The sequence below is a fragment of the Crocodylus porosus genome, unplaced genomic scaffold (assembly GCF_001723895.1).
Source record: "Crocodylus porosus isolate Cpor-Errol unplaced genomic scaffold, CroPor_comp1, whole genome shotgun sequence".
Taxonomy (NCBI): Eukaryota; Metazoa; Chordata; order Crocodylia; family Crocodylidae; genus Crocodylus; species Crocodylus porosus.
Genome location: NW_017728919.1, coordinates 2,763,544 through 2,779,123, shown reverse-complemented (window position 1 = coordinate 2,779,123; position 15,580 = coordinate 2,763,544). Strand labels below are relative to the sequence as shown.

General features: G+C 48.7%; 2 protein-coding genes and 1 long non-coding RNA gene across 3 annotated transcripts; 1 reads left to right on the top strand and 2 right to left on the bottom strand.

Moving 5' to 3' along the window:
• Positions 1-3,834: 3,834 nt before the first annotated feature.
• Positions 3,835-5,119, bottom strand: SMIM7 (small integral membrane protein 7). The gene is made up of 5 exons (XM_019538386.1): positions 5,042-5,119; positions 4,901-4,942; positions 4,748-4,800; positions 4,137-4,227; positions 3,835-3,961 (listed from the first exon to the last, which is right to left on the bottom strand). Exons 1-5 carry the CDS (start codon positions 5,065-5,067, stop codon positions 3,946-3,948), a joined length of 228 nt encoding a protein of 75 aa, XP_019393931.1. The 5' UTR covers positions 5,068-5,119; the 3' UTR covers positions 3,835-3,945.
• A 195-nt stretch (positions 5,120-5,314) lies between these two features.
• TMEM38A (transmembrane protein 38A) lies at positions 5,315-12,809 on the top strand. Its single transcript, XM_019538385.1, has 6 exons — positions 5,315-5,470; positions 9,512-9,668; positions 10,181-10,365; positions 11,005-11,092; positions 11,221-11,338; positions 12,032-12,809. The coding sequence occupies exons 1-6, from the start codon at positions 5,347-5,349 to the stop codon at positions 12,257-12,259; spliced, it is 900 nt and encodes a 299-aa protein (XP_019393930.1). The 5' UTR covers positions 5,315-5,346; the 3' UTR covers positions 12,260-12,809.
• LOC109312373 lies at positions 12,446-15,537 on the bottom strand. Its single transcript, XR_002101797.1, has 2 exons — positions 13,023-15,537; positions 12,446-12,883 (listed from the first exon to the last, which is right to left on the bottom strand). It is a non-coding gene; the product is annotated as an uncharacterized LOC109312373 (long non-coding RNA).
• Positions 15,538-15,580: the final 43 nt, after the last annotated feature.

Below are 15,580 nucleotides of genomic sequence, written 5' to 3'. Positions count from 1 at the left end.
CCCCGCGCAGGGCACCATGGGACACGCCCGACGCCCTTACGCACGGCGCGCCTGTGACGTTGCGCTCCTGCGGCGGCGGGCAGAGCGGCCGCGCGCCCGGCGAGCCCCTGCGCGTGCGCGGGAAAAGAGGACGGGGCCAGTGCGGGCGGGGCGGAGCGCCCTGGGCTCTGTTGTGGCTCCCCGCGGAGGCGGGGCCACGGCCCGGGGGTGGGGCCACTCCTGGAGTGGCCCCGCCCCGCGACCAGCGCGGACTAGCTGCGCACCGCCCCGCAGGCGCCGGTCTTTCGCACCGGCTCCGCGCTGCTAGGCTCGCGCGCAGCATCAAGTCGCCGCTGTCAGCTCCCCGCGGGGGAGCACGTCCCGTCTCCCGGCCCGGCTGGAGCGAGCGCCGCGTGCAGCTGCGGAGCCGCTGCTGCCTCCCTCCTGGCCCAGGCCGAGGCCGGTCCCGCGCGTTCGTTGCGGCCCGCTCGAGCCCGGTCCAGGGCTAAGCCTGAGCACACGCCTTCGTGCGCGGCCCGAGGCCGGCCTGGCTGGTCGTCACGGCCGCCCCTGAGGCGATGCTTTTCCCTGGCGGGTCTCGTCCCCTCTGCGACAGAGCCGGGAAAAAGCAGCGGACCCGGTTCACAGCTAACGGCCTCTCGTCCAATAGGTCCCAAGCAACGTGCCTTGGGTGTAGTTAAGTCTGCAAGGTGCAAGTCGGCCCTGCCTTTGGCTTGGCTCAGCCACCCAGCTCTGCGCACTCTCGGTGAGATCATGCTGCTGTCCCGGCAGCAGCTCTCTGTGCCTCCACCTCTGGTCGGGGCCATGTTCTGTCTACAGGGAAGCACTGGGGGCACATGCTGCCCCTGGGACTGGCCCCCAACTTGGCACCAGGGCAGTTTTTCTACAGCGTAGGGGGGCACAGCCACACAGAAGTATAGGAGTGGATGTGGGGATTTTGGTCTGCCCACAAGCTACCAGCTAGACCCTCCCCCCCAGACTCAGGAGGCACCAGTCACCCCTGCAGGGATGTTACTGAGCAAATGGTGTTGGAGCAGCTTATTCCACATCTGCACCTTGTGGCCTTTTCAGAGGGCAAATACAGAGAGCTACTCCACAGCACTACCCTGGGTCATCCAGCTGACAGAGGGACCTTGCCTTCCCGCAGTAAGCCCCCAAAGTAAAAACCACATGCCAAAATGGTGATAGGCCCCATAGAGTACAAGAAGTCTGGCTTGATATGAGAGGCATTTCTAGGCATCTGGAAGTGAATGCTCAAATTCTTACTTACATGTTTTTTTAAAAAGCAATTAAATACAGAAATAAAGGGTAAAAAGTATAAACAAAAAACATGGGGAACGGGATAAAATATAGCACAAGAGAGATCAGAGTAGATAATATATAAGGCAGGGCTCAGAGTTAGCTTAGCATTTCAAATGTTTCTGCATGGCATAGGTTTTTCTACATAGATTTTTCCCATAAATCCTTCCAGGTAGTTTATGCTGTGCCTTTGGATTAGAAGTACCCTCCCAAGAGACATCAACATTTCAGGTAATACAGAACAGCACCTCCTCTTCGCAGACCCAAACCACTGTAAACACACAGCACTTGTGCATCGGCTGCATATTTGCTCCTGTCTAGAAGTGAAGGTTGATTGATTGAACTGAAGGTGCACTCTATTAAATTCCTCTCCAGTCTAGGAGTTAAATTGCCTAGCTACCAAGAAGCTGCTCACAGAGAAGAGCCAGTGACTCTGGGACCTGCTTTTTTCCACAACTGAAGATTCTTGTTTAAAAAAAAGCATAGTAGAAATGGGGGCAGGTAATGTTTCCCCCGCACCCACACCCTCCAGCCCTTTCCTTTCCTATTTATTTTGTCAGCCCACAGTCAAAGTCACTGGCTGAGGCAGACCAATATCAACTTAATAAAAAATAAATGCTAAGGGAAGCCAGTCATAATTACAGGATAGTCTACTTAAACAAAGTTCTTCTAGGATGAAGCTGACTCCTGCTCAGAGTAGGAACAAGACAGCACCTGCTTTAACCCTCAAATCAGCGTGTTCTTAAGGCTTAGTTACATGTTACCTGCCATAGCTGAACTATTTTTATTGAAGTCTCTAGCAATGGTCCAAAGATTAAATTACACTCAGTCATCAACACTGCTTGAAGAAACTTGATTGTATTGCATTTAATGATTGTCTTAGACATATAGCGCTTTGGCATTTTGCATACCACTTGATAAAACTAGCTGCCATCTAATTAACTGATACTTAAATTGCAGTCTCTATAAATCCTCAGTTACATTTATCACTTTTTCATGAAAAGAAACATGAACAAAACTGGTATCAAAACAGTGCAATAACAGCTCAAAAACAGGCTGACAAACACCACTCTTCCAATTTAAACCATATGTTTACTTGAGTATTTTATTACCAAACAACATGGAAAGCCAAAAGAAAATGCAAGGGGAAAAAAAAGATTGAAAACATTTATTTTTTTTATTTCTTTTCAATCCATTATGATCTGTTACATCACCAGAATACTTGGAAGTTGGTCTGAGTATTTGTTACCTCTGTTGATGGTTAATTCTCTTTTTTGACCCATTAAGTTTCTTGGAACTTCTCCTGAGCCTCTGGACCCCTTTTGTAGTAAACTGAACAGCACAAAGCACTCAATTTTCCTCATTTCAAATATAAGGATGTGTGTAACCAACTTTATTTCATAGATTTCACAGATATTAGGGCTGGAAGGGACCTCGGGAGATCATCGAGTCCAGCCTCCTGCCCAAAGGGCAGGAAGTCAGCTGGGGTCATAGGATCCCAGCAAGATAAGCATCCCATTTACTCTTGAAGGTGTTCAATGTAGATGCTTGAACCACCTCCGATGGGAGGCTGTTCCAGACCTTGGGGGCTCGGACAGTAAAGAAATTCTTCCTTATGTCCAGCCTGAAACGGTCTCGCAGTAGTTTACGACCGTTTGACCTCATCATCCCTTGGGGTGCTCTGGTGAACAAACGTTCCCCCAGATACGGGTGGTCACCCCTGATAAACTTATAGGTGGCCATCCGATCACCCCTGAGCCTTCGCTTTTCCAGGCTAAAGAGCCCCGTGGCTCTCAGCCTGTCGTCGTAAGGTCCGTTTTCCTGACCTCTGATCATGCGCATGGCTCTTCTCTGCACTCTCTCAAGCTTCTCCACATCCTTTTTGAATTGTGGAGCCCAAAACTAGAAGACTAATTGATTCTGGTGGCCCCTGGACTACTAACTTCATGTTCAAAAAGTCTGCAGGTAGTCTCTCTGGAATAATTTACAGACAACTATGCTCTTTAATGTAACAAACAGTATTTTTCTCCTCTGAAGTTATTTCTTCATTAGATAGTCCCCTAGCACCCAAATGTTGAGGCTATTGCTGTGGCCAAAAGAAAACTAAGTAGCAAATGGCTGGTCTAACTCTTAATCAAGCTGTTACAGTGCAACGTAACTTAAAAAAAAGAAAAAAAGCCTTTTATACCTGTCAAAATTTGTCTCTTGGTCAAGAGTAATGTCTCTTTAAATGGTGTATATAACATCGTGTATATATGATCAGCAGACAAATCAAAGGCACGAAAGACCAGGAGTTTCAAATGAGTGAAAATCAAAAGAGAAAAATCAAACATTAGATGGCAGGCATCATGCTGTTGGCCCACCAATGCCATTTGCAGAGCTGTGCTTTTAGAATCAAGGCCAGCGGCCCAGGCTACTCGAAACAACAAGCATGCAGGCCGGCAAGCAAGAGAAGTGCGCATGTGGTCCAAGGTGTGCCCTGTCCCTGTAACCTCTCGGAACTCTCATGAAAGAAAGCACAAAATTCCACACTGGTATTTTGAAAATACTGCAATATTTTACTTTACAGAACGGTCACGTTTCCAGCCAAAAGCCTCTTCCCAGTCACAACAGAACACCTGCGCCCGGTACATGCTTCCGTGACGTTCAAGACCCAAACAACCTAGTGGATAAAACACAGATGAAGCAGGTGACACCTGGGTACAACTGTGTAACAGGGCTGGCCTGGCTCAGGTTTTGGGCGTTTTAACTACAAATACACTAGGAAAAGTCTCACTGGGAGACCAAGGTAAATCATTTTGCCACTTTAAAGCAACACATGCAGCAATTATACTTACACAATCATGCAGAACATCATAAAGATGTTCCACAGCGCAATGAAGATTCGGAAGTATCTGAGACTCAGCAAGAATTCCCGGATGTTGTCCCCTGGGAAACCAAGAGGAGAAGAAGCATTTACCTGAATCCCTAGGCACCCCCCACACGAGCACCCGACACACTCTTGGCGCTGACTCAAAACCGTCCTCACCTTTTAGGAAAAAGAATACCAAGAAAAAGAAACAAATGAAGAATGCAGGTTAGGGAGGGGATCAGTGACACAAACACGAGGGCAAACCAGGAATGAACGATGACAATGAGGCAAACCGGTCAGAAACGTGATGAGCGGTTCAGCCGTTACCATCCAGGCAGGCACAAAGGAGCCTTTGTGGCGTAAGCGCGAGCCACGCAATGGGCCTGAGATGGTCTAGTCCCAAAGAAAAGGGAGAAGCATCCCACCTAGCGGGTCTGGCTAGAACCGGGGCAGCAGCATCTGACCGCACCGGCAGGCCGGTCGCGTGCTGCAGCCAGGCGTCGCGGCCGAGGGAGCGGCAGTGTCCGCACACTGCAGCACGAGTGGGCACCTGGGTGCAGGCCGTGTGCTGGGGTCCCCAGCCAAGGCCGCCCTTACCTGTGGTCGGCTCCCAGGCCTCCTCCCCGAAGCCCTGAGTATCCTTCTTCTTCCTGGGGTGGGAGGGGACGGGACACGGGGTTGCACCTCCGCGAGCGCGCGCTGCACCCGGCCCTTGCTCCGCATCCCCCACCCCCCACCCCCCGCACTCACAGCCGGAAGTTGAGCACGGCGCCCGCGTTCATCAGCAGCGTCCTGCGGGGGAAGATGGCGCGTCACATCACGTCACGTCACCCCAGCCCAGCCCAGCCCAGCCCGTCCTGCCCCGCCGGCGCCATCCCCCCCACCCAGTACCCGCAGAGGAGCAGATCCCCGATCATGGTGGCTGCCGCGGCACCGGAACCGGAAGTACCCTCCGCGTCCTGCCAGCCAATCCGCGCCCGGCCACCAGGTGGCACCGCCCCCCACCCATGAGTCGCTGAAGGTGGTCCCGCCCCCCCTTCCCTCCCAGAGCGCGCGGGGGCGGGGCCTGGAGCGGCACCGCCTTCGCCCCCCGGGGCTCCGCGCCGGCGGAGCGGGTGTGTAGCAGAGTCGGGCCGAGCGGAGGGGCGCTGCGCTCCGCTCCGCTCCGCTCCGCTCCGCTCTGCCCCGCCGCGGCCATGGAGCTGTCGGGGCTCCTGCAGCCGGGCGAGCTGGCGGCCGCCTTCGCGCGCTTGCCCGTCTTCCCGCTCTTCGACCTGGGCTACTTCATCGTGTCCGTGCTCTACCTCAAGTACGAGTCAGGTCAGTCCGCGCCGCCCCGGCCCTGCTCCTCGCCCGCGCCGCGCGGCTCCTGCCTCTGCGAGGCTGGCGCGGGACCTTCCGAAATAGCCCTGCCCCCCGGGCGAGCTGGGCCAGGCCCCCGGGACCGCTCCGCCGCGCACCGACGCCGGCGAGGAAGGGGGAGCGGGGCCCAAGCAGCTGCCGCACGCGGGGGCTCCGCTGTTCCGGATCGCGACACGAGCGGCGGGGGCGGGGGAGCGGGTGAGACCGCGGAGGAGGGCTTCTGGGTCCCTCAGTCCTGGCCTTCCCCCAGCCGCGCTCCAGGATGGAGACGGGAGACCCTCTCTGCTCCGGTCGTCTGTCGCTGCCCTAGCAGGGACACGCCTGAATCCTATCTGGGCAGGCGGCACCTGATCCTTGCCTGCCTGAGATGCCTGGCATTGCTGTCCTCGGGACAACGGCACTGCAGGCAGCACAGTCTGTGCAGCTTGTCATGCTGATTCGGAAAAAATGATCTGAAGCACAAGGGGACGCACTTCCTCCTCGGAGGCTGCCGTTGCACATGGCAGCACTAAGTCTTAAGCCAAAGTAAACCTCCATGAAGAGTTCTTTGCAACCTTTAATCGAGGGGGCCTACTCCCAACAGGCCTGCTGATGTCCAATTCCTCCTCCTCCTCCACGTGCACATGAACCATGTATGCTGATGCGAATTCTGCCTTCACACAGAGAAGTCCTTAATTTACTGCTTCCTAAGACTAGAGGTTTGAAAACATGCTTGCAAAATGGGAAGCAGAAGGCCAGAGCTAAGTACCCAACTGTTTTGAGAAATACCATCATGCTTCTTAAATTCAGATTAAGTGTTTGATTCCTTCCACATCTGCGTTATCCTCAGACATAGCACTTTGTCTTTACCCCAATTGCTTGGTTCTTCCATTTTGGCTGTAGAAATCCCTTGCATCTGTGCAAAAGACTACAATAAAACTCTTGCGTTTGTCAGTGGGGTAGGCGATGCTACACTCCTTCCTCATGTTCCCTGAACGGTGTGGTCCTCTTTTCCATCCCAACAAGCTCTTTGTTCTCACCTTCAGCTTGCTCAGTTTTCATTTTCTCCAGCTCGATTCTGCCTTCTACCTGGTCCCCAGATGAGAACGAAAGCACCGCTCGGCCTGAAGGACTTTGCCAAGATCAAACGGGAAAGTTGGGGTTGAGTCTGGGATTGAGTTCAGGTCTCCAACACCCTGTCCATCCCACCGAGCCTTCTTCCCTGGCCCCTTTCTCTGACCTTAAAGCTTCAGAACTGTCCTTTCGTTTTAGCTGGTTGCGAGTGAAAGAGCAGACCAGGTGGTACGGTACATGGCTTGAAGCTAATGCACTGGGGAGAGTGGTACTAATATGTGTTTTATTTTTAGACAGTGCCAGAGATATTAGTTTCAGAAAAAAACATCAGATCATTCCTTCTGATGTCTACAGTGCGTAACAGCTGCTCTAGGGGATTAGCTGTTGGCAATTTGATAGATTTGAAAACCCACAGATTGCTATCACACTTACGATAATTTCTTATCAATGTCTACCATTTAGTCAAGTTTCAAGGAATAAAGAAGTTTACATTTGAAAAACTGTTAACTGTTAAATCTTAAAATGCAGTGTGTTTGGTAGGGTTTCAGTGAGACTGAGGTTAAACTCCACAGTTTATATCCCATTACAAATTAGAAATTTTCACTTTACATAAGGTAGAGGTGGTAGAACTACCAAACAGGCCCTTTTCCCAGCTTCTGTTCCTGTGTGGCTGAGAAGTAACTGTGAAGTAAAGACTGTGTCCTGAATATGAGACAGACAGAAAAGGAATGTGAAGCTCCCGTTACCAGCAATGCACATGGATTAATCTAGAGGCACAGGCAACCTTTAAGAGCAGCAGGGCACTGTGTGTAACAGCTGCTGGTGTGGGCCGCTGATCCCCTCGACAGCAACCCCGCTCTCCCTGCTCTGTGCCACAGGTTACTCTTGTGCCCCCCTACTGTAGCCTCCATTTACCACAGCCACCAACTGCCACAGATGTCTGCCACCAACCGGCAAAGGGTAGCTGGAATTTGGCAGCAAGGCTACGTGCAGGCTGCAGTAATGGGGTGAAAGAACAGCCCTCAGCACAGAGCAGGGAGGGCTGGGGGAATCAAAGAAAATGAAGGTTGAAAGGGATGTGAGGAGGTCGCATCTAGACCACCCCCCTGCTCCAAACACGACCAGCCCCAACTACATCATCCCAGCCAAAGCTTTGTCTAGCCGGGTCTTCAAAACCTCCAAGGATGAAGAGCCTATCACCTCCCTGGGTGATCTGTTCCCATGTTTTACTACTATCCTAATTAGGAAGAATTTTCTCATATCCAACCTCAACTTCCCATGCTGCAACTTGAGCCCATTGCTCCTTGTCCTGTTGCCTGCCCCCACTGAGAATAGCCCAGCTCCATCTTCTTTGCAGCGCCCCTGCAGGGAGCTGAAGGCTGCCATTACACCTCCCTCAGTCTTTTCTTCCCCAGACTAAATAAGCCCAGTTCCCTCAGCCTCTTCTCACCAGTCATGTGCCTCAGCCCCCAAGTCATTTTCGTTGCCCTCCACTCAACTCTCTCCAATGTGTCTCTGTCCTTTCTGTAGTGGGGGCCCACAGCTGGACACAGGACTCCAGATGTGGCCTCCCCAGTGCCGATTAGAAGGAAATAATCATTTCCCTTGATTTACCAGCAACATTGCTACCAATGCAACCCAGGATGCCGTTAGCCTTCTTGGCAACAAGGGCAAACTGCTGGCTCGCTTCAGCTTCTTGTCCACTGTCACCCCCAGGTCCTTTTCTACAGAACTGCTATTTAGCCAGTCAGCCCGCAGCCTGCACCAGTCCGTGAGATTGTTCTGTCCCAGGTGCAGGGATGTCAAACAGGGGTTCAGCAGCACATGGCAGAGCAAGTCCCCACAAGACTGCGCGCTGCTGATCCCAGGCACCGCAGGCTGGATCCTATCCTACCTCTTCACAGTCTGGATCCAACTTGCAGGCTGCAGGTTGCTGACCTCTGATCTAGAGGCAGCAAGAGTTGGATGTGCCTGTTCTGCGTGTGGCGTTGAGTGGCTTCAGCTAAACAGAAATGAGGCTGTGAATCTCAACAGCCACTTGGCCAGAGGGGCAACAGTACGCTGCCTCTGGATGATTTGTATGCAAGGCAAACTACCAAAAAGTGAAGAACTAACCAATCCTGACCCTTCTGAACTGTCAGTTGTTGCAGAAAACCAGGAATAAATTTCAAATTGTTATTGTCTGTCTACTTATGATTATATGACTGATTTAAGCACCTTCAGATAGGAACTCTGTCACTGCACAATCCCTGAAGCTTGGAATACACTATTGGCACAATATAAGCCATCAGAAAAAAGATTAATTAAACATACTCACGTGTGATGCCCACAAAACAGCATACTTGAAAGAGCATTTAACAAGAAGAAGTTAACAAGAGAGATCTCTCTTCCTAGCTAAAAGCAAGGGAATAAGCCCTGGAGGTATTTTTCTGCTTAAAATCAGGTCTGGCTGAAATTATATCATATTGGAAAAAATGATCTTGTCATGTCCCATTATCATGGATAAAGCTAGCAAGTGACTGGGCTTTTGCTATAATGAGTCCTAGGACATGAGTTATAGTCTTCCTTGCAGTCCCCTAAACTGCTTGAGAAATAAGACAATAATGATGGTTAGTCAGGGTGGTTTACTCGGGGATGATCCTACCTTGGCCAAGGTAGATGGATAAGAGCTGGTAGCTGGATAAGATGACCTCATGAGGTTCCTTCCAGCCCTCCTTTTCTGTGATTGTTTGTCATATATTTGGAGTCTTGCAATAAATTCCACCAGGGCTTTCTCTGGGATTATGCAGGTAGGGTACAGAAGTAAATCTTTTTTTTCCTGTGATACTGGTACAAGCCCCAAGACAGATGTCCTTGTGACCTGCTACTCAACTGTCTCAACTGGTCAAGGTCTCGGGGATTGTGGTATGTATAAGATAGGTCTTCTCAGTTGGATCTGTTTCACAGGAGCTGTTGAGATGTCCCGTCGGAGCCCTTTTGCCTCCTGGCTTTGTGCTATGCTCTACTGCTTTGGAAGTTACATTCTTGCTGATCTGTTACTCGGAGATTCACCTATTGATTATTTCAGCAATAACTCCAGCGTGCTCCTAGCCACAGCAGTCTGGTGAGTTTACTTGTGAGATGCAACACTAAACTGTTTGGAGATTGAGGGGATTAGACAGGGAGGGGGTATGGATTAGTCTGCAAATCTCTTGTATTCCTGGGCTTGATTTTCAATTCATTTGACCGCTGACCTAAGAAAAGGTTTACTAGCTGGCCTGGAGTCTGCTCAAAAGTAAATTATCTCAATTCATCACTGCTACAAATGGATTGTGCTCCCCATCTCCCCCCACAAAAAAGTAAACCCTTCACTGGCCCTGGGCACAAGCGGTCTTTGAGGCAGCATGGAGTGCACTGAAAGGAAGCGCAAGCACATCAGTGGAATTTTAGAGGCAATTTTTGAAGACTGTAATATTAGAATGTCTGCAGAATTCAGCAATAGTGACCCAAAAGTTTAGTTTCTCAGTAACAAAGGGGAATTTTGGTGCCCTGTGCAGACTACTGCTGCTAGCCTGTCCTTTACTCCAGACCAGGGCAAACAGGTATGCCTCTGAACTTTTTGTGTTTTTGTTCCAGGTATTTGATATTTTACTGCCCCATGAACCTTTTTTACAAGTGTGTGAGCTTTCTCCCTGTGAAGCTTATCTTTGTGGCAATGAAGGAGGTGGTCAGAGTTCGTAAAATTGCTGTTGGAGTCCACCATGCTCATCACCATTACCACGATGGTTGGTTCATTATGGTAGCTACTGGATGGGTCAAAGGTAAATCCCAAGATGGTGAAGCAGACATGTGGTGCATTCAGCCTCTGCATGGAAGCAGAAGAGTTTGAGGTTGCAGCAGAGGCACTGCCTTGTATCCCTCAGTAGAGGTAAAGGGAGGAAGTTGATTGGTTCCTGGTTATTATGAAGCCAAATGCAACAATTAATGAATCCTCACTGAACATTTGTAACTGTCATTGTTCCCATTTTAATGATAGGGAAACTGAGGTGGAGTGGAGGGTGACTTGCCTAAGGCTCCACTTTGAGTTATTCTGGGGATCCAGTCAGGGGCTCTCTGTTCCCCATCCTGTGCCCTGCCACCCACGGCTTTCACCTGTACATTTGTCAGGGAGTTTCTATCCAGGGCTGATGGCCTAGGTCCCTTTTCCTTGAAGCGTTGGCTAGGAAAGGTTGTGGGCCATTAGAGCCATACCAGTTAGGATGTGGTCCCTACATCTGGCAACACTTACAGAGCTTTGCTCTGCTGTTGGTTCCAGGATGACTTGTTGCAATCAGAAATGGGTCTCATGACCTTTTTATCCTGATCAACATAATCCTGGTTCCTAGGACTGTCTTGGTACTTCCATTAGAGTTAATTTCCAAAAGAACCATTTCACAGCCTCAGCTTTCATGGTTTCACAGGTTCTGGTGTTGCCTTGATGTCTAACTTTGAGCAGTTGCTGCGTGGAGTCTGGAAGCCCGAAACAAATGAAATTCTGCATATGTCCTTGTAAGTAGCTACACTGCAGATTCTCTCACACTGAAATCAGGGCTACCCACAACCAGCGTGTCTTTGTTCCTCGTGTAATTCTTCCTGACCAGCTGTATGTAATAAGACTTCCTCGTTTTCTTTTTTAGCCCAACGAAAGCTAGTTTGTATGGAGCAATCTTCTTCACCCTGCAACAAACTCACTGGCTCCCCATCTCTAAGGACAACCTCATCTTTTTCTTCACCATGTTTATGATTGTTTGCAAAGTGAGTTTACAGTACATTTTCTGCTAAAGCATGCATAAAACTGAGGGAAAGAAGGGATATACATTCCCGCAGGGGCATGGATCAGGCAGGCAGTGGCATATATGAACAGGGGACATGAGGTCAGTTTAGGAGATATATTGCCACAGGGATCTGAAGTCAGGATGATGGGGAAGATATCACCACAAGAGTACAGTCAGGTTGTGGGAGCTGATCAAACTCTCAGTTCCAGGATATTGTTTAATTCAATCAGATTTCACCCAGTGCAACAGTTCCTAACATTCAGGGTTTTTCAAATGCAGTTTGTGTTTTGCTCAGTGTGTGTTGCAAGTGAAAGTTTCATAAAATGATGAAATGTTGAATACGGTATCATCAATGAGAACAAGGTTACAATTCACTAGGGCAGTAAAATGGCAATGCAAAGACTCCATTATCTACCCTTCAGGAGTAATCCTAGGACAAGCTCTTGGACTGAGTTTTTGGTGATCGCTGTTACTGAAGGCCTTTGCTGTTCCCACTAGAGCTGGCTTGTTTGGGAACCAGGAGGTTTGGAATGGGGTCCAAGTACAACAGGACCCAAGCCCTTTAGCAACACTGATTCCACTTGCCAAAGGACAGGGACAGGAGTGGTCCCCTTGTCATTTTGCTGTTAAAAGGTGTGATCCGTAACTTCCTGTCTTCATTGCTGTATGGCAGGTGTTCATGACAGCAACTCATTCTCATGCTTCACCATTTGCTCCAGTCGAAGACTTCATCTGTCCAGTTCTCTTTGGCTCTGTTTCCGGTGGGCACGACAATCACCATCACGACCATCGTGGGGGTTCCCATGATGCTTCACCTGCACTCCCTCCCCAGCCTCCTGCAAAATCTAAGGAGGAGCTGAATGAAGGCACGAGGAAACGGAAAGCGAAAAAGGCTGAATAAGAAAAATCTGTTGCACACAGTGAAGATGGCAGCAAAGAATGCCTCAGAGCTGTGACCTCACATATCTTTCATTTCTTCTCCCTGATACTCCAGAGGAGAGGGGTGGAAGCCAGGACTACCATAGGGGTTCCTAAATTTCAACTGTGCACTCAGTCCCACTATTAGCTTCATGGCCTCATCTCTTTTTCTGAGCCCCTTATTTAGAGAGGGTTTGTGTTTGTGCCAGGCTGACATTTGGGCATAAGTTCCAATCCCGTCAGCAACCACGATGCAGCATGTTCAGTTACTCTAACACCCCTGCCTCCCACTCGCTCACGCACTCATCGTTCTTTCAAGAGCTAACTTGTTTTCCTACACCTTACAAATTCCTTCAAGTTTTAATGACCTGGGCTGCCTACAGGCAGCAATCATGTGGATATTAGATTTTTTTAGCACTGACCGCTTGTCTCTGAAGCTGAGCTTGGGCTTTTCAACTGCTGTAGGTAGGATGGCAACAAGGTAGTACGATGCAAGGTCTCAGACTGATATGGCTTGTCCCGTGTGCATTAAAGGACATCAGCCTTGGTGTCCTGGCCAAATTCCACTTTGGGTATTTCATCCTGCTCGTCCAAATTTCCCGTACTGCTTGGCTAATTGAGGATTCAGCCAGTTTTGCTATGTCCTGCTCAGTGAACAGTTGGGGGTTTAAACTGGTTTCAGACTATACTTATGCATTGAGTATCTTGTTTCTTTTTTTTTTTTTTTCAACTGTGGCTTTGGACACAGCTTAATGTATATAACCTTTCTCTTTAGTTTCCTTATCTTGATCTGTATTTGTAACGGCTTCAATGATGTCAAGTGCTACATACTGCTACAGTTACTGTCCTGAACTGCTGCTGTGTACTGCTAACAACTCGTGTCCCACTCCAGCGCTGACTGCATGTCATTTGGAAGTGAAGTGAATCCCGTATAGCTTGAAGTTTGTTTCTAATCCTGTGGGATATAAGACTGTATGTAAATGTTAAGTTATTTATTGTTATTTATTATAGCCAGGGCACCAAACTCTTGGGCCCTAAAGCTGGTTTTTAAAAGGAGCTGTGAATTCCTATTTACACAACTGGGCGGATTTGAGAAAAGCTCAGTTCCACACTCATCCTTGCTGGTGATAAAATGTTCATAGTATACTAGGAACTGGCCTAAATTCTCTCTCTGCTGGAAGGAAGATTTACTTTTCTCTTAAGTTAACATTTTTAAAGACCAAGGAGATGGATTTTAGATTAACCTGACTGCAGCATGCCAGCTGAGGAAATCTGAAAATTCTTTGCAAATCCTCAAAAGACAACCTCGTGGCCACTGTACTGGCCTGTGACAAGGGGCTTAATCAAGTAGACAAGTGAAATAGAAGGTAAAACAAAAAATGCCCTTGCTTGGCTAATTGAGGATTCAGCCAGTTTTGCTATGTCCTCCTCAGTGAACAGTTGGGGGTTTAAACTGGTTTCAGACTGTACTTATGCATTGAGTATCTTGTTTCTTTTTTTTTCAACTGTGGCTTTGGACACTGTCATGCAAAGATCCACTCATGTATCTCAACCTCCTGACCAGCCAGGCTGGGGTTGCTGCTGTAGGTAGGGCTGGTGTGTTCTGCCCCACGCGGCGGCTAGGGAGTAGTGTTCGGCTGTCAGTGAGCTACATCTTGTCACCTTCACCTGGAGGGTTTATTGCTGCAACTCTGACCTTGAGGATAGTGGAAGAGGTATTTGGAGGCAAGGCATAAATCAGAGAGTTTCAGAAATCCAACTCTTCCTGTGCTCCCAAACTGAATCAATATGATTACTGAAATAAGTGCAGATTGGTTGCCCAGCATGATTTTGTGAAAGGGACTGGTAGATGTAACCCTAAACTGATGTCTATGTACAACAGGACTAAGGCCAATATAGAAGTCAAATTAATTGTGCTTCTGGGTTTTGAAAGTGCCTTAACTTTGTGACCTTCCCTCGCTTCCTTTGAAAAGTGGAATAAGCCTGACAGCTTTCTATTTTAATAGGTCTTGTTTTACTGAAACCTGCTGTTCCTCCGACCAGCACCAGGATATGTTTAATATTCTGTGGAATGTCTGATTCAAGGAAATGTGTTGTTTTATAACGGGCATCAGCAAAATAAAGAATTGTGAAGTGACTCAAGGCGACACTCAGGAGGGACCTATGTATTTTCTTTTTACTTTCTCCAGTGCCAGAAATGCTGCAGTTACAAAAGGCTTCTGGGAGGAACCTAAACCAGTTTGACCCCTGGCCCAACAACACTATTCTAACATTTACTGTAAATCAAAGCTGAGCATGTCCGGAAACATAGCTAGGGTCTGGTCTTCAACAAGATTTCATGGTAACCACCAACTGCCATTGTTGTGTTTAGTCTAAATTAGTCACGAGGGGAGTTGGGAGAAGACAGAACGTTGTGGAAGCTTAATAGTTTCCCTAGTTGTGCTGGAGCAGAAATTCTCTTTCCCTCTATGTATTTTGCAACTTCACCCCAGGACGGGCAGATGCACACACAGTAGCAGGTACATTTCTGTTTCAATTTGTCATTATGTATTTAAAGTGTATTTGTCAACATGAACTCTACAAGAAAGATACCCCTAGGTGTGTGCTTTTTCTGCTTCAGCCTTTTTCTACTCTACTCAAGTGTTTTTTCAGCACTTGCTGTTATCATCTAGGACTAAATATTGAAGCGCTCACTGTCTTTACAAGGAACACTAGACTGGCCAATAACTGGTAGTCCTTTGATCTTTTTACAAGACCTAGAATAAATGTCCCATGGAAAGCACATTTTGTGAGCCTGCAAGGGACATTTTCCAGTCCTGAGCAGTTTCAGAGTTCAGCTGCCAAGATAGAAAACTCTACTACTGTGAGTGAGGCTGTGCAGGGTGAGAGCTGTAGCCACTCCTGCATCACCAAGGCTCAGCTCTGGCGTCCATGCAGCAGAGCAGGGGTGGAAGGAAGCCTGCTGGGACCTGGAGTTCTAGAGAGGCGATGTTACAATCTGATAACTCTGCTGATATCAATGCTGGCATGATCATAACCCTAGGTTTAACTGACAAAGTGACTCTGGTACTATGTAGGCATCCTGCCTGCTAGAGCTGGCAGAGCCTTTCAGGCAGTTTACAGTCACTGCTCTAAATACTTTCTCTTGCCTGACAAGTATCTCTTTCCTTCCAGTTCCAAAGGGTCCCAAGTGTATTCAGGTTTTGCCACTATAGAATGAGCTCATGATGAGGGGTATAAAAGCTGTGAACCCCCTATTTTGCATGTTAAAGAGGCCTGAGAGTACTTAGGTAGAAAATGCAGA